The sequence below is a fragment of the Hemicordylus capensis genome, chromosome 5 (assembly GCF_027244095.1).
Source record: "Hemicordylus capensis ecotype Gifberg chromosome 5, rHemCap1.1.pri, whole genome shotgun sequence".
Lineage (NCBI taxonomy): Eukaryota > Metazoa > Chordata > Lepidosauria > Squamata > Cordylidae > Hemicordylus > Hemicordylus capensis.
Window position 1 is genome coordinate 86469853 of NC_069661.1, and position 18636 is coordinate 86488488.

General features: G+C 43.9%; 2 protein-coding genes across 3 annotated transcripts in view; one reads left to right on the top strand and one right to left on the bottom strand.

Annotated features, from left to right (window-relative positions):
- Positions 1–18636, top strand: part of PRIMPOL (primase and DNA directed polymerase) — a 90136-nt gene that overhangs the window by 12979 nt on the left and 58521 nt on the right. The gene's annotated exons all lie outside the window — the stretch shown is intronic.
- Positions 1273–18629, bottom strand: CASP3 (caspase 3). 2 transcript variants are annotated; one of them, XM_053253447.1, is made up of 7 exons: positions 18461–18629; positions 13171–13252; positions 10874–10998; positions 7189–7317; positions 6193–6368; positions 5080–5197; positions 1273–3963 (listed from the first exon to the last, which is right to left on the bottom strand). In XM_053253447.1, the coding sequence occupies exons 2-7, from the start codon at positions 13242–13244 to the stop codon at positions 3737–3739; spliced, it is 849 nt and encodes a 282-aa protein (XP_053109422.1). In that variant the 5' UTR covers positions 13245–13252; positions 18461–18629; the 3' UTR covers positions 1273–3736. The 2 variants fall into 2 exon arrangements, with proteins under 2 accessions (XP_053109422.1, XP_053109421.1); XM_053253446.1 differs by lacking the exon at positions 18461–18629 and adding an exon at positions 18323–18455.

The window sequence follows — 18636 nt, forward strand, 5'->3', positions numbered from 1 at the left end:
CCAGATTGCCCCTGGATCCCTTTTGGAAAATCAGTGTTACATTTGCTACTTTCCAGTCCTCTGGAACAGAGCCTGATTGCAGGGATAAGTTATATATTTTAGCAAGGAGGTCAGCAATTTCATTTGAGTTCTTTGAGGACTCTTGGATGGATGCCATCTGGCCCTGGCGATTTGCTAGTTTTCAGATTTTCCAGACAGTTTAGAACTGTCTATCTGCAATTTAATTTGAAGTCAAATCAAATCACAGACACCACCACCCCATTGATTTGTCAAAAACAGATAGCTTGGCCAGCTGCTTTGATTAATCACCCCAATTCAATTTGGGAACCATTTTGAAGCCTGTTTTTCTGGGAAAACGGGCCTCAAAATGGCAGGGATAGCTGGGTTATCAATTGTGATCAGCAGCTCTGAGGCAGGCTGAATCACCAAGTCCCAAGCAGATGGCTGGTCTACCCACCAATCCCAACTGGTAGACCAGCTTGCCCGGTTTTCTGGGTAGGGCTGGTCTACCAATTAGGATTGGCAGCTAGATCAGCCCTCCACTCTGGACTTGGTGTGTCAGCCTGCCCCAGAGAGCTGGTCTACCCACTGATCCCTCTCCCTGCCATTTTGAGGCTCATTTCCCCAGTAAAACGGGGCTCAAAATGGCCACCAAATCAATTTGGGTTGAATTAGTGTGATTCTATTCTAACCCAAATTTGGGCCTTTTTCTTCAGGGTGATCTGGTTCAGGGTAGAATAATCGAAGCACCCGATTTGACCTGAATTGATTTGTGGTCGAATCAAATCTTACATCCCTACACTGTTGCAATTAGTTTTATGCCAATGAATGGCTGAAAATATTGGGACATCTGTGAAACACTGGCAGGAGAAAGCTACATATGGAACAGTCTCTTTTCCATTCTCTGAGTCTTCCACTGAATGTGTTAATTCTACCAAAACATACTACTAAGTTTTCTGTATAACTTATTTTATTATGGAGTCATTTGTATACATATGTGCGCACACCCTCACCTCCAGTTCCTTATTTGCCTCAATAAATTAATGACTACAGATTACAGAGAGCACAGTAGTTGTGCTTGGTAGATTACATTCTGTCAATAGCACCTCCACAGTGAACTATGTTCATTTCTATATTTGGCAAATGAGTTAACTATCAGATTTTTTTGCAATGAAAATTGATAATAGATTTTTAAAAGCAGACACAGGACAGCAATAATCTACTATCAGTTTAAAAGACTGATTTTTGTGCTGAGAGACACACAGTCATTAAGCCAATTAAACAATGTATGTTTTATTAGGTTCTCATACAAAAAGTTACAATACATTATAAACATAAATTAATAAGTTAAATTCCCAGAGAATCTAGACTACAATGATATGCTCAAATTGCTGGTATTGCTCACCGTGCACTAGAAAATCCGTACGAGATTAACATTTAAAAACACCTAATACAGCCAACAATTTTTATTTCCTGTAAAATGAGCTGGTGTATTTAGATTAGTTCAGAAGTATGAAAACAATCAAGTATCACAAGTTACAAAGATGCTGCTGAGCATTGGTTCTCTTGTTTGGAAAGGCGAGATTAAGGCCTCTCAGTATCAAAGCTTCTTACAATGATCTACAATTGAGGAGGCTAGAATAAGATTGTACCCTCCTAGGCAGCCATGAATGCTGAACTTGAGATCTCCCAATTGACCTTGCTGGTTTTTGTGCCATTCATAAGGCTTGTGTGAGCACAGAAGGCTTGTGTTTGCACAGTCTTCATTCTGGGTCAAGATGAAAGGCCACAATCCAGAGCAGCACACAAATAGCTCAGTTGTGCTAAAGAGAACTTTAGTGCGCTAAACTTTAATGAGAATGAGAGCCAGCATGGTATAGTGGTTAGAGTGCTGGACTAGGACCAGGGAGACCTGAGTTCAAATCCCTATTGAGCCATGCATGATACTAGCTGGGTGACTCTGGGCCAGTCACTTCTCTCTCAGCCTAACCTACTTCACAGGGTTGTTGTGAGGAGAAACTCAAGTATGAAGTACACCGCTCTGGGCTCCTTGGAGGAAGAGCGGGATATAAATGTAATAATAATAATAACTTTCATCCTCTTCTCTAAGCATTGCAAACACCACAAACGTTAAGGAAGTTACATACTCGGGCTCAGTTCACATGTGGCAATAAACCATGGTTTGTTGTGATGAGAACACACTGAAATAGCCTCTTATGTTGTATCTCTTTCCCCTCCTTCCTTTGCACACAAGGGAAGGATGTTTAACGCTTGCTTTTCAGATCAGGTTTATGCAAATGACAGTTTCCTGCATTTTAACACATATGGGAGAAACTGTGGTTTGTTAAAGACTGCAGATGGAAGCATGGACATTGCGGCGGGGGCAGAGAGGGGCAGTCCCCCTCCAAGTGAGCCAAGTCCCACTGAATTCAATGGAGCATACTCCTGGGGGGAGTGGGGATAGGACTGCTGGCTTTGTCCCCCCCACAACTGTAAAAAGCCCTGATGCCCTTGAATGGAGGATTGAAACTCTTCTCCACTTGTGTGAAGAAGTATGCAGGCCCAAGGCTTGCACCTGCTTGTATACATATCAACAAACCAGTTTGTGGTTGTGTCTGAATTGGTTTACAAGGTTTTTACAAGGTGTATATATTTGAAGTGATTCATCAGGTTGCAAATATTTCCTTATGAGTAAGTGTTTTTGAAGTTCATATGAAGTGGGTGACTGTGGAAGACTTCAGTTCATGTCCTCTCACACATACTCTGAAGATCATTTTCTTATTGAGCTACAAAGGGGTAAATTACCTAAGATTCAGCATGCTAGAAGGGGTTCAGTTTTAACCCAAACTGTAGGTGAACAGGTGCTTCTTTAATATATTGAAACATGCTACACGTGAAAAAAGTGCAAAGTCAAAACTAGAAAAAACACATTTGTCATAAGTCTCTTAGTCTATTTGATTACTAGCTAAGAATCACAAAAGGTTTTTTAGGAGTAGGTTGAATGTATATGCTATCTACAAGAACAACCACATGTACAAACTTCTAAATCTAACTGAAGTGTAAAAACCTACATATCTTGGATTTAGTCAGGAACAGGGTTCTAAGCTGTAATCTGTTAAACATAAGAAGTAAACAAGATTGTTTTTAGCTATGGTACAAAAGGCTTTGACAATGCTTGTAAGCTTTTCATTTGGTCTTTTATATAAGTTGCCAAACCGATGAAAAAAACAAGACTCAAAAGTTTGATTCTGCTACATGATTGTATATGAAAGTCAATAGTTTAGTCCTTACACCATGTTAGAAGGTGCACTAATTTGTAATGACACTAGCACTCCAATCCTAGCCACATTTATTTGCGGAAACAATTCCTATTTATACCAAAGTAGTTCACTTCCAAGTAAATATTCTTAGGACTGGATTGTAACAGTGTTACCAAAATTAGAAATTATTTTAATATGACGCTTTTCTTGCTTTTATTACTGCTAGAATACACAGTTACAGTAAATCAATAAGTTATTTGATCTCTTTCTTACAAAGGGGTTACAAATCAACATGTATTTAAATACCCCAAATCAGATTTTTCTGAACTAGCTTGATCATCTACTGTTCTAATGATGGAAATATTTAGCCCTGCATAGATCTTAAGAGCTTAGGCACAAGAGACTGAACAAAATTCAAAATGGCATAAATGCTAGCTCTCTTTTCTGCTAGCTTTCATATCAAAAAGTAAAGATGTTTAATGAGGAAAGTAAAAATCTTTTGTGAGCATGGACACAATACAGGGGATCTGCTTCTTTGCATGGAAGTCTGGCCGATTTGAATAGGAACTAAATTCTGCAACCTTGTGATTTACACGTGTTAGAATCTGCATAAGTTCAAGTTTTTTAGCATATTGTTTCAGCATCACACACAGTGACTGTATAAACCAGGAGCCATCTGATGAATTCCTCCAAGAGTAGTAACCTATATGAGAGAGAAAAGTTAAATACATCAAATATAATCCAAAGAGGCTATTCTCATAATGGGGGAAAACCAGGCTAAGGGAGCCCAGCCTGGTTTTCCATCATGAGAACCACCAGGCTCAGGGGCAAGCCCGGTGGTTCCACAGCAGCTAGCCCACCTAAAAACACCTCCCTTGTTTGCTTGATCGTATGTCAGCCGTGGCTGACACACTCGGGGGTGGGGGGCGTGGGCCGAGAAAGGCACCGCGCACTTGCGCATTGCCTTCCAGGAGCTAGGGCACTGCGTGGCGGCACTCCCCTTCCCCTGAAGCTCCTGAGGGAGCTGCGGCTGGATGCGGTAGCACCTGACCAAAGCAGCTGCTTGTCTGGGTGGCCAACCGGCCTCCCAGCAATAAGCAACTGCTCATGTATTGAGCCTCAATATGTTATGACTAAAACTCATATCCATAGCTGGCCACTTGCCTACTAATCTGGAGTAGTAAGTAAGTAGATATTGTTTGCATGCAAGTAGTTTGCAAGATACACCTCTTAGGTTGCCCTACATTATGTAAGTATACATTTGAATTAAAGTAGTCTTGGGAGAAGGAAGCCTTAACGAATAACTTACACCCTGTGTCAGAAGCCAGACATTTTGTTGGAAGAATGTAGCCATGTATTCAACACTGAAACAATTTGGAAATTGCCTCAAAAGAAAGAAGTATTCAGGTATTTTTGTTGGCTGGGAGACAAATTAAATGAGACTGGCTATTAAACCATGTGTGTATTTTACATAAGAACAGCCCTGCTGGATCAAGCCCAAGGCCTATCTAGTCCAGCATCCTGTTTCACACAGTGTCCCAGATGCCTTTTAGAAGCCCACAGGCAAGCGGTAAAGGCAAGCCCTCTCTCTTGCTGTTGCTCCTTTGAAACTGGTACTTAGAGGCGTCTTGCTTCTAAGGCTGGAGGTAGCCTACAGCCACCAGACTAGTAGCCACTGATAGACCTGTTCTCCATGGATTTATCTACAATCCTTTTAAAGCCATCTAAGCTGGTGGCCATCACCACATCCCATGGCAGAAAATTTCACAGATCAATTATTTTGACCAGAAATGTTATGTTTTCCATTAGTTTATCTTACCAGGAGCAGTAGAATATGCATACAGGAAATCTGCTTCCACGGGTATTTTTTGACACACGTATTCATCTGGACCACTGTCCGTTTCAATACCAGAATCAAGGTCTGTTCCTCTACAAGCCTACACAGCAAAGTAAAACAACATAAATGCTATCAAACCTTGCCACAAATCCCTACGTGAAAATGGCATCCACTGGATACAAATGAACATATGACAGACTACAATTAGGGGCATTTCTCTGCCTCAAGGGTTGTTGCATCATGGAGATGGAAGTGACTTTGACAGATGAGAAATAAAAGTAACAAGCAGCTCTAAACCATAATTTGCCTATTGTACATATGGGAATTCAAAACATGGGGTGGGTCTTAACCATGGTTAGTACAAACCGTGATTCTCGGTTGCTGAGGTCAATGACATCTCCATGTGTTATACCTCTCATGAGCTCCAAGGCAGGACAGTTTTGATTAGCTAGATAGAAAACACACACCTACTCGAGCCTGAGGGGAATAGCCCCACCCCAGCTCTTTCTGTCCTGCATAGCTCCAGGCAGCTTTAAAATTATCTCCTTTACTTTCAAATCTTATTCACTTAATTCCTCTCAATCTATTCTCTTAGATCTTTTAGCTTCTTCTCCCTTTCCAGTTTATCCTATAGATAGAGAGAAACCTTACTTTAAAATGTTAAAGCCATCCTCATTTTCACTCTTCTCCTCTCCTGCTACTGTCCCCTCTGTTATGGAGCACGCAGGAGGGTATAAAATGATTCTCGTCCCTAAGGCAAAGGGACAGCTATTCTTCCTGGGGCTGACCAGGGCTCCTGATTCACACCCCCCCCCCGGGAGCCGCGGCAAAGTTGCCTGGACCGAACACTGCCGAGGCCACAGCGAGTCTGTCGCCTTCGGGCTTCAATAACACGCTATTCAGTCCATCTATATAACACAGGACTGGCTACACTGACTAGAAATGCGTTTTAGATGGATTCCAGTCCTGGATATGCCAGGGATTTAAGCTAGGGCTTTTTGCACACAAGTTACCTTTGAGGTAAGTGTCCCCCTCCCCCACTTTTAAAGTGGGTGTCTTTACAGATCTTGCCATCTGTTCATTTTGTACAGTTACCTGAATAAAAAAGAGCTTGGGCTTTCCTGCCAAGGTCCTGCACCTATCTCCTCTGAAGAGACTCGTCAGCATTTTCAACTCTAGAGGACCATCTGTACCATAGATCAGTCCATCCTCTCCATGGCTTAGCAAAACACAAACAAAACTATTTCTCTTGCTGTGATCATCCTTGGCAACTTAAAGATAAAAATAAAAAAGAGAGTTGCAAGCGCTCAGCAATTCTAAACACTTACTTGACATTTATTCTTTAACATAAAATTTTTAATTGGTATCATATTTACAAAGCACCGTAATGTTTTTATTCAAATAGTTTCCCCCAAAAGATTTTTTTTTTCTGCTTTAAAACTAGGTTTTGAAATCTAAAATGGGGGCAGGCATCATTGTTCTTAGGAACCACAAAAACTAAATTTTTCCAGCAGCTTATAGAAAATAAGTATTGTGCTTAGATCTTCATGTCTAAAACAGAATACAGAATTTATACTCTGTGGTCTGTGGGATAAGCAGCATCAGATGTGGGAATATGCAGGCCCAAGGCCATTGGCAAGCAACCCTTCATCCAACCAACAAGTACAAATGCCATGTGGTTTAGGACTAGGCTTATTAGCCTCCATTAAAGGCAATATATTGTAATCAAGCTTTTATGAATCCGCAGCAGTTTGAAGATAAGCTTGCGCCTGGGTCAATAACACTTTCTCGAAGAAGTTTCTACTCCTCCAATCCATGACTAACATGTCCTACTAATTTCAATGAGATTACTCATGAGTAACTTAGTCTAGAGGTCAGTCAATAATAAAACACTAGTATATAGCAGTGTGTATGCAGCTTTTTGCTATACAATATTAACGGACAGAGACCTTTTGCAATTCTGCTATGAGAGTCTATTTGTAATTTAATATCAACAATTTCCCATTTCTAAGAAGAACCGACAACTTAAAATGGAACAAGTTAAATTTCAGCACAACTGGCAAGCACCCACCAAAACAAGTTACTACTCACCATTTTGCAAAACATCAATAATCTGTTTACATGCAAGATCATTATAAGGCTTGATGATATAGCCCAAGGTCCTGAAAATGTCTACAACACGTGCAGCATCTGCATCTGTACCAGATCGATATGCCATTCCTTTGGATTTAAAAAAAGTTGTCTCAACTACATTTCAAACACAATATGTTATAGCAGAACTATATGTTAGAGGTAAAATCCACTCAGTTTTATTGAAACAAAGGAAGGAGCACAGTTGTTGCCAGAAGACATAAATCATACAAAATGAAAGGTTGATGCTGAAAACAAACAGGAATGCAGATAATGGATGTATTTAATGAAAAAGGTTTAGATTTGAGAAACTGGGATAGCCTGTAAACTGCTTGGTAAGCAAGTTCAATGGAACTATTCCATAAATCTCCTGGTAACTTGGCAAAGAGGCACCTTTTAACGTGGTGATTCTCTTTATTTAGCAGAGGGAGAGTAACTGGCCCTATCCACCCCCAGCACAGTACCTCCAGTGACTGTTGCTGGTGTCTATTTTGTGTTTCTTTTTAGATTGTGAGCCCTTTGGGGACAGGGATTCATCTTATTTATTTACTATTTCTCTGTGTAAACCGCCCTGAGCCATTTTTGGAAGGGCGGTATAGAAATGAAATCAAATACATAAATAAATAAAGGAATATTTTATCATAATGTATCAAATTAATAACCTAAGATGCAAGAAAAGGACCGCATGCACACACACATTCTGTAATGAGGTCACCTTATAGGCAGAGTTTTGGCATTTAAGGCCAGCATTTAAATCTCAGCCCAGCCATGATGTTCACTAGGTAATCTTTAGCCAATCACCATCTCTCCACCTAATCTACCTCACATGGTTGTTGGGAGGACTTAATGGAGTGCAAGACCATTCTGGGCTCCTTGAAGGAAAGGTGGGATTAAAATGATTTTTTAAGATCATTTTTTAAGCACAAGATAAGGCTGTTCACACACACAGACCTAAACAGGCTTGTGCAGCCCTACCTGGGTAGGGCTGGTGAAGTGAAGTGCTGGGATCGAGGCTGATCCTGGCACTGGCCTGCTGGGTAGCCCAGTATCCTCCCCACCCCCCAAGCTTTTATTGAGGTAAGGGTGCACACCCTCTTACCTCAGGCCCCAGTCGTGTGTCTGCTCAGCTTGCAGACAGCCTGAGAGGACACAGAGCAAGGAGCCTAGAGAGCCTGTCTCATGGGGAGATCCTCCAATGCACTGTGCTTCTTGCGTAGTGCATTGTGGGATTTCTGGAGGCCAGGCTGCATTTCCCCAGCTTCCAGAATGCCACAAGGCTCCAGGCAGAGCTGCTCGTGCAGGCACGCGAGCCATGCAGCCAGCCAAATCAACCTTTCCTTCCCCACCCTGTGCTGCTGCAAGGCTGTGTGTATGACCTCTATTAGTATTTAAAAAGATAAAGTGTGCTGTCAAGTCCATTTTGACTTCTGGAGCCCACAGATCTCTGTGGTTTTCTTTAGTATAATACAGGGGGCGTTTACCATTGCCATCTCCTGCGCAGTATGCGACGATGCCTTTCAGCATCCTATATTGCTGCTGCCCGATATAGGTGTTTAGTCTGGGAAACATACCAGAGGGGATTTGAACCGGCAACCTTCTGCTTGTTCGTCAAGCATTTCCACGCTGTGCCACTTAAGGTCGTTCCCAATGAGTATTTAGAAGTGTATAATTTTCCTGACTTTTTTTTTTAAGAAACTGAAAAAAAGGTTCATGAAAATGCACTCCTTCACATCAACAAGACTGCTAGAATTTTCCCTGCCCCAGAACGTGGCAAAATTATGACCAAAATGATGTGTCTAGAAATAGGTATGCCATTCACTATTCAAGTAGTGAGTAGTATACCTATTCACTACAACAGAAGTTACAGTGTTAACGTACAACATATCTGTCTGTGTTAGAGTGTTCTGCCATTGCTTACATTAGGGTGAGTCTATGAGGAAACAATGTTGATAAATAAAAATTCTTTTAAACAATTAAAGTGCATGTAATAAAAAATGTGTGCGGCTTTTAAAAAAAAAAATACAAGCACCTGCAAAGCCCCAGATACCATTTTAGAAGAGGTATTTCTCCTCTCTGAAGACAATGGTTAATCTTAGATGATGCCAGCTGCAACACATATGCATTACCTCCTAGATCAAGGGTAGGCAACCTTGGTTCTCCATCTATTGAACTACAACTCTTGTAATCCCCAACCACAATACATTATGGTTGGGGATGATGGGACTTGTAGCTCAACTACAGCAGGAGAGTCAAGACTGCCTACCCCAATCTAGCATGTTTTTTTTTCTGAACAACTGTATTTAATACAAATTCATGCAGATTTAATCAAATAATTAAGTGATTGATTAGTAGAAAGAACAATGGCTCTGTAAGGCTTTTACAGATCCATGGTACTTTACTGTGTACCTATTGTTCTATTGCACCTTAAGTGGTGCAGCAGGGAAATGCTTGACTAACAAGCAGAAGGTTGCCGGTTTGAATCCCCACTGGTACTATATCGGGCAGCAGCGATATAGGAAGATGCTGAAAGGCATCATCCCATACTGTGTGGGAGGAGGCAATGGTAAACCCCTCCTGTATTCTACTAAAGAAAACCACAGGGCTCTGTGGGCGCCAGGAGTTGGAATCGACTTGACGGCACACTTTATTGTTCTTACAAGTGAATTTTAGCCCGTTGAAAAACGGGCGCTAGTAATGCTTTCGGCCCCCGCCGCCGAACCTCCCAGCTGCCCGATCCCACCATTTGTACAGGAAAGAGGAGCTCGCCAGCAGAGCTCCTCTTTCTGCGAAGGCTCTTCTCAAACTGGCGCTTTGAGCGGAAAGGACGCCCTTTCCGCTCAAAGCGCCAGTTTGAGAAGAGCCTTTGCAGAAAGAGGAGCTCTGCTAGCGAGCTCCTCTTTCCTGTACAAATGGTGGGATCGGGCAGCTGGGAGGGCGGTTCGGCGGCGGCATTTTTCAGGGCCAATTTGGCCCTTAGTAATTTGGCGGGGGGACGGGAATGGTGGGATCGGGCCCCAAGGTTTCCCCCCCCGCCCGGCTTTACTGGCGGCGCCAGGCCTTGGCGGCGGCTCCACCGCCACCTCGGCCAGCTTCCCCGCCGCCTCTTCCCCCGGCGCCTCTCTCCTTTATTTGCGGCAGCCGCTTCTGGCCCCGCCACCGCCTCACCCGCACTCCCGCCGCCAGTTGCCCCGTCGCGGCCACCGCCACCTCTGGCCGTGGCCACGGCTGCGCCGCCGCCTCTCCCGCACTCTCCTCCTGGCGTAGGCGGCGGCCACTTCTCCTTCTCCCGGCCCCAACATGGCCGCCGGGTCCTGCCGTTCGTGCCTCCCTTGCCCTGTTCTGGGCATGCCCAGAACAGGCCAGGCACGAACGCACGCTTGGTGTCCGTCCACGGACGGACACCAAGCGTTTTATTAGAGAGGATAAGACTAACAGTCCACTCCTATGCAAAGAAAGGCATGCCAATTGATTTCAATGGCCTTATATGTGTACCTAACTCTGCACAGTTATAGAATATCTTATTATTGAAAAATTTTGAGTATATTCAGTGAGGTCACACACAAAGCAAATTACATGTTTACATTTGAATCTTAATTAAGGGGAGCCTTTAAACAAAAATAGCATGAAATAGAAAGAACGCCTGTACCAGTAGCTGGATGGAAGTTCTTATTGTTGACTAACACACACAGCCCCATTTCTGCATGGTCCATTCTGTAACTCTCATCTGCCTGTATCACAGAGTCCACCGATTTGCTAACAGGTATGCTTTTCCTGTGAGGAAATAGGATAATGCAAAGGCTAAACTTAAATCATTAAAGCACTTCAAAGAAACTTTAATTACTTGCTTGGCTAATGAAACTGAAATCTCATAAGATTAAATCTTTTGATTTCCAACGACAGGATTTTGCACACATTTAGATTAACATAAGAACAGCCCTGTTGGATCAGACCCAAGGCCTATCTCTTCTAGTATCCCGTTCCCTACAGTTTCCCACCAGATGCTTCCGGGAAGCCCACAAGGAGGAGATGAAGGAATGCTACCTATCCTGTTGTTGTTTCCCTGCAACTGGTATTTAGAGGCATTTCGCCTCTGAGCCTGGAGTTATTGTTAGTTGTTAATGTGGCATGATGAATACCTAGTAAAAAACTAATTATACATTGCTCTCTCAAACACAAAAGCAAAAAGAGATATATTTTTCTTTCAATTACTGTTATGGAAAAATTGGAGGGTTGATGGCTAGAGGGAGATGACACATTGGACCGGGTCTCACGATCAGTGAGACCCAGTTTCTTCGAGTGCGCGGGGAGAGCGGGCTAAGCCTGCTCTCCCCGCACACGAGCATGGAGGGAGCCCTGGGCGGCCAGATCAGCCGCCTACACGATTGCCGGCTCTGTGAGAGAGCCGGCGGGGGCTGGGGGGAGCGATTGGCTCCCGCAAGCTCCAGCATGCCCTGCACAAGTGCGCAGGGCATGCTGGCAAGACCCCCTGGAGCCGGGAAGCAGCTTTTCACCTCCCCTCCGGGGGGGTCTGCTCGTGAGTAGCCACGGCACGGATCCGCGGCTACTCATGATCCAACAGCCCAGGTTTGCGGAGTGCTCGCTCCGCAAACCCAGGCTAAGGGGCGGGCTACTTGAGTGGGTTAGCCGCTCAAGAACCACTGGGCTCGCAGCCAAGCCTGGTGGTTCTCACTATTGAAGAAAATCGGGCTAGCAGAGACTAGCCCGATTTTCTTCAATCATGTGAATAGCCTCATTAGCTCCCAAATAGCAAGAACAAGAACTAGGAAATAAGGTCTAATCCTTCTCCTGTACAGCTCAGCTGTGTTCAGGTTGCTCTGCATAAAATTAACATGATAGTACCAAGTCAAGAAGAAATGATAGGTAAACACACAACAAACTTAAAGTGGTGTATAAGTTGAATGCAAAACCTATATGCTACTAATCTTTCAACTTCTATCCTGCATGAACACCACACATGTGCAGTACAAACCGGACAAGAGAAACTCAGAATACTTACAGGAAAACAAGAGTAGACCCCTGAGTACCCAGTGAATGTTTAAAAACATTCAGGTGCTTTGAAAAAGGTACACAAGAATGGAACAAATATTGATCAGGGCAGAATTCCATGAACAGACCACAAATTGATCAAAGTTCAAGCATTTTTAGCCATAGTTCTGCTGCCACTGTTTCCAATATCCATATCCTAAATTCTCTTACAGACCTATGGTTATATGCTAGTGTCGTGAGGAAATGTGAAACAAAATAATGTATGAGAGGCAGATGAGGTCTCTGAAAACAAACTGGTGAGAGGAGGCAAGGACTAGAAGGGTATGCATGCAGTTGATAAGAAGAGAGGATTTCTTATCTACACTTTTCTCTGGGGCAACATTGCTTAGTTGTCTTCAGAGAGGTTACAAAAAACTCCTATGGTCCCAAAACTACAATATGCTGAATTTGGCAACTGATCATTTTTGATAGCTGAGGGAAATGCAAGATGGCAATTTCGAGTATTTTCTCCCATATTTACATAAAATGGCAATGGGCCTCTCTAGCCTTCAAGGTCAGCATTGTTAGGCACCTGTAAAGATCCATGCCTGAGCAGCTGGCCCACTTGCTCCTTGCCACAGCACACCATCTCCTTTCTTGTGATGGATGTGGACACACAAGTGAGCAAGGAGAAGGATGAGCATCAGCTACTGTATACCTGCTCTATCCTTCACTATGGCAAATAATTTAGGGTGTAGCATCCTCCTCCTCACCACTGTTCACTTGCTTTCCCCCTCATCCACTCTTAGTTGGTTCTCATGGAAAGGGATGACGCTGCTGCAGAAAAAGTATTTATTAAGTGATAGATGAGGGAGTCTTACCTGAGTGCCCCCAAAACCTGGAGCCTGCACTAGGTAGAAAGATAAAGACAAAACAAAAAGAACCACCACCACTTACCCTCCAGAACCAGAGGTATTTTTTGCATCTGTCAAAGTTTGTGGCAATGCCATTATATGGTTTATGTCTGCCATTGTGGTTTCTGTTTATAAACAAAAGACAAAAATATTAGATGGGTTTATTTTGTACACAATGTAGTAATGAAAGCCTTGTTATATTCTGTTTTAAGCACACTCAAAATGCTACCAGAGCCAAACTGACTGTAACTCAAAATGCTTTTCAATGAAAAGTAATGCCATGCTCTTTGTCCGAGACTGCCAAAGGAAGCTAAACCTCTGGAAAGTAATGGAAAATTAAAAGTGATCTCCCAAGAATAAAATACATTAGCTCAGAGAGAGTTCTTCTGAACTTCTCAAGCAAAGGGAATACAGTCCTAATGCATTATATAGGCATTATAAAACCTAATGCATTATTAATGGAAATCATTCTGAAGGAATATCAGTGTAGCTGCAATTTCAACAGATATAGTAATCTCCAGACAAAGAACAGCTTATGAGGTTATTGGAGATTCCATCATTTCTAAGAGAAAGAATAATCTAGAGTACTTTTAAAAAGAGAAAATTCCATAATAAGGTACGTTAGCGCTTCTCTCTAACCATGTGGATCTTAGAACAGTAGCTACATTTGGAAAGAGAGTCTTGAACTGCACATGGCCACATGTGTTTGAAGAACAAAGGACCACAAAAAGATCTGTACATAAGGAGGCATCTGTTTTGATTTTGCATAGTAGTCATACACATGCTCAGTCAGCAGTTATTTTTCTGTTTCATGCCACTGATGTTCTTGCAGAAGCATCAAAGCTCCTGGGAAGAAAACACTGTTACTACCTGCCAACTTCACTGGAGTATTAAAGCATTACCTCATTTTGGTTAGCTAATGCACTGATGTCATATTCTGTCAAGCAGAATATACATCTCTCTAGGGAGGATGATCTCATTGTATAAGGGATGGAAAAAAATGCCTTCTAGGCATTAGGTATCAGTCTTATTTAATCACTGCTATAATTTTTGATATTTTTCCCTCCTGCTACCGCCAAAGGTAAGAAACAATATGTTAGGACATTTCTAAAAAAGGTTAATAATAGAACAGCTAACCATGACTCATGACAAGAAACTGGTCATGCCAAGATACTGGGATCATTATACAGCAATTTAGGGCAGTATAATTACTGATAAAATGTAATGCATGGGCAGATAATTGTAAAGGTGCTGAAAGTCTCACATATGGTATTTCCTATGTAGCTATAGGGATGTGCACAAAACCGGAAAACCCCATTTGGCTCGGATCAAACTGAACTCGAACCAAACTAGGTCCAGTTTGGTTTTGTGAATGAGTGAGCCCAGTTTGGCTCCAGCTCGAGTGGGACGTAATTTAAAAAAAGAAAAAATATGTAGAACTTACTGCCGCCAAGGGGTTTGGCAAAACCGGGGGGGGGGTAATTGCTGTGGCCACGGGTCTCCGGCAGCTACTCCTTCCCCCACCTGCCTCCAAAGGGCCGTTTGAGCCCTTTGAAAGTGTGCAGCAGCCATTTCGGAGGCCGCTGTGAATGACTGCATGGCCGGGTGACCTGACCATGCAAATGGCCAGCATGCCTACAAGGTGGCCTCCAAAATGGCTGCCAGTGCCACACACTCTCAAAGGGTTGAAACAGCCCTGAAACTACCCTTCGGAGACCGGGGGAGGCCAGCAAGTAGAAGCTGCTGGAGACCCCTCCACACACAAACAGCTAGGAAACACAAAACAAGGAAAGTTGCCTAGTAGAGCCAGTGTGGTGTAGTGGTTAGAATGCTGGACTAGGACCGGGGAGACCCGAGTTCAAATCCCCATTCAGCCCTGATACTTGCTGGGTGACTCTGGGCCAGTCGCTTCACTCTCAGCCTAACCTACTTCACAGGGTTGTTGTGAGGAGAAACTTAAGTATGTATTACACTGCTCTGGGCTCCTTGGAGGAAGAGCGGGATATGAAATGTAAATAAATAAATAGTAGAAGTCACAGCATCACTTATTTCCTCAGACAATTCTACAGGAAACTCATGCATCTTTTTATGTACATTAGTAGTTCAATGTTACTCATGTTCCTTCCCAAGACTGCACTGACCCACATGCTGATCACTACTACTTCAAAAATTTGTGTGGACAGCACAGTTCAGATCAACAACTGCAACCTTTGTACTAGTTGGTTTCTGTTGGCTGAGCTACCTTTTCTATTCTGATAGTTTGACACAATAAGTGCTGGGAGGCGGCCTGCTCTCTCAAGTTATTGTTATACCAAATTGCAAACATAATAATAGAAAGCAGTTTAATTTCCACATAGATTTATCTGTTTGTTTATGGGTTTTCCCCACTCAACTACTAAGTGTAAAAAAAAGTTTCCAGGTCTTCTCAACATCAGTGGAAAAGAGGACCTGCACTGGAACATGGATAAATGAAACACAAAGCAAAATTGGCTAGGCAGTTTCACTTTGCTGTATAATTTCAATATGTATACTTTCACTTGGAATAGTTCTCGCTAAGGTGCGTGTAACAAATCCCCCCCCCTGAAGATTATGACAGGCATGTAGTCTCTGCTGTGCCCGCCACCCTGTGCTGTGCCCACCACGCCGTGCTGTGCCCGCCACCTCCCCCTGGCCTCTTCCTCCTCCAGTTCCAGCTACAGATCAGAAGGCGGCAGCTCCTCCCTGCCAGTGGCTCCCTGCTCTGGTAGCCCAGATGGAAACTGGAGCTGGGGGCCTGGGGGGAGGAGGACAGGAGGCGGCAGTGGTGGCTCCCCCTGTGTGTGTGGGGGGAGGTAAAAACAATTGCATGAAAAAGAAAAATCACTGAGAGTGTGCATGAGTGTAATGTGTGCATGTGTGTTATGTACACACACTGCCTCAATGCTGCCACCTAGGACAAACCTCTCCCCACTCACTATTTTAAACAATTAGAAGGATCACTGGTGCCTAAATACTAGGACTAGGTATGTGCATGGACTAGTTCGCTGGTCCTTTCTGGAGTCCAGGCAAGGATTCCCTTTAAGGAGCAGGGAGGGTGCTTATCCCCCCCACCCACCAGCGCTGGCTCCAAAACAGCTGGCGCTGGGAGCTGTGGCACTGGCCACTTCTGGTCCAACACTGACCTGGGCAGCAAGGAGGTACACTGCCACCCAGTGCCAGTGGCTTTGGAGACAGCGCCGCCGGGGTGGGTGGGGGAGGAATGAGCACCCTCCCTGCTCCTTAAAGGGAACCCAACCTATCTATCAAATTTGTACACTGCCCAAACTTTCGTCTCTGGGTGGTTCACCTGTCACTGAACTGGCTGAGCTCTGGTTCGTGCACATCCCTACGTGACACCAGAGTTTTAGCAGAGGTAGAAACAAGATATTTGCTCCATCTGGCTCTGCCACTTTGCAAAAATATTTCATCCTTCCTTTTAACCCAAACACATCTCCAGACAGTCACAGCATTTTACATTCAAGTTAGCAATTCGATTTCACATTTCCTTGGATAACCGACATGTGAACTCCTAAAGAGTTTATGTTTTGGTAGAGAACTATTAACATGCTGATAATCCAGAGACTGGAGTAAATTATAAAATTATCCTGGTGACAGAAATAATGATATCTAACTACGTTTAATGAGTTTTCCTCTGCTTAAACATCAGTGTGATATCAAAAGAAATCAGAAGGTGTTTTAAAGTCATCCAATATTTTGTCAGGAGATGGTTATGAAATACATGTGCCAAGTATTTAGGTAGCCATCTGCAAAGCTAGCCAGCTTGAATATGGCCTACATCCAGTGTAGAAGACTGCCTCAAATAATAATAGAAGCTGCCTTGATCTCCTTGGAGAAAGGGTGGTATACAAGTATAACAGATGCAAAGAACTGTCTCAAGTGTTGCCACAGAGCGAGACATGTCGGAGAAGCCCAATAATTAAAGCTGAGAACTTCAATTTATTTTTTACATTTATATCCCGCTCTGCCTCCAAGGAGCCCAGAGTACATGGTTATGTTTGTCCTCACAACAACCCTGTGATGTAGGTTAGGCTGAGAGATATGCGACTGGCCCAGGGTCAGGTTTCATGGCGGAATGGGGATTTGAACTCAGGTCTTCCCAGTCCTAGTCCAACGCTGTAACCACTACACCACACAGTCTCTGTCAGCACCAGGAAAAAAGAGAGGTGGGAGGGAGAGGAGAGACGGGGCAAAGTTCATTTCTGCATGGGTGAGCTACATCTCATATGTTAGAATTCTGCAACAGAAATGGGTGGGGGGCAAACTACTTGTGGGGAGGGGGGCTTGTGCACCCCCCTCTGGAGCTACCCTTAGTGAACATTGCTACATACAAAAGCAGACATTGGCTTTATAAGCAATTGTTCCAATATGCCAAGTAGAGTCATTAGACTACTTAGTCATCGAAAGCCAGACACATGACCACAACGTTCAACTGCGATCTAATTAACTCAGAACAATTGAGTTGGGATCCGCTACTTTGATCCAGAGGTGATTAGATCCCCCTACTCCTGCAGCTGACAAGCTAGTTAGTTCCCTGCCCTCATTCTGCCTGACCAAGAAAGGGATTTTCGCAGAAGCTAGCATACCAACGGATATCTGTGGTTTAAGAACAAATAAACAAAAAGCACGCACGACTTCGCTCTTCCTTCTCACATCCGGTCACAGAGAACGTTTAATTGAGCAATTTAAAAAAAAAGGGGGGGATATTCGAGGTGGAGGGGAGGCAACTGCTTAGTTCTAACTCCAATTTTTGAAGGCATTTTAAAAATCTAACTTCTGAGCGGCGGGGGTGGGGAGGGTGCTCTTTTGTGAGTGGCGAACAAGGAATCTGTGTTAAAAACATGCAGGGCTCTGTTCTCATTCGAGGAAGAACCGTGTGTCCCTTTTGTCTCCAGCCCACTCGCCACAGATTAATTAGCCCCTCCTTAGGGGGTTAGTTTTGATTTCCAAGTCTGGAGCGTGGCGGATGCGCGGCTGGAGTAGAAAGAAGTCAGAACAATAACAGTTATGGCGCCTATCCGCAGCCTCGGATGATTAGGGGAGGGGAAAAGAAGAAGAAAAACGCGCGGCAGCAAAGAGGAGGAACGCTTCCCGCACCCCCTCCAGGCTGGTCGGGCGAAGCTGGGGAAGCAACAGTTCGATTAGGAAAAACTTTTTACCTCGACCGTCTTCCTTCCGCTCCCACGCTTCTTTTGTAACAGCAAGAGAACACCACGCTAGGCGAAGGGGGTGGTGGTGGTAGCGGCTGGTTGGACCCTCTTTCCCCCCAAAATGGAGGAGGCAAGGAAGAGACCCACCCCGGCAGGATCACTGGCCTCTTCTGAAGTCCTCTCCTTTGTTGCTGTATATAGTTCCCTCACTTGACCCAACAGGCGCCCGAGGGTATCTCTTGCTTCGGTGGCTTTGCTTCTACGCCTCGTCTCTCCTAGTTCAGCTCCGCCCCTGCAGGAGGAAGGAAGGCGAGAGTGGAAGC

Bases quoted from the DNA above. Each gene is read 5' to 3' on its own strand.
- CASP3 (XM_053253447.1), bottom strand. From the start codon at position 13,244: ATGGCAGACATAAACCATATAATGGCATTGCCACAAACTTTGACAGAT. The intron at 10,999-13,170 runs GTAAGTGGTGGT...ATTTCCTCACAG, and splicing joins AATACCTCTGGTTCTGGAGG to GAAAAGCATACCTGTTAGCA. The intron at 6,369-7,188 runs GTGAGTAGTAAC...TTTATCTTTAAG, and splicing joins TATTGATGTTTTGCAAAATG to TTGCCAAGGATGATCACAGC.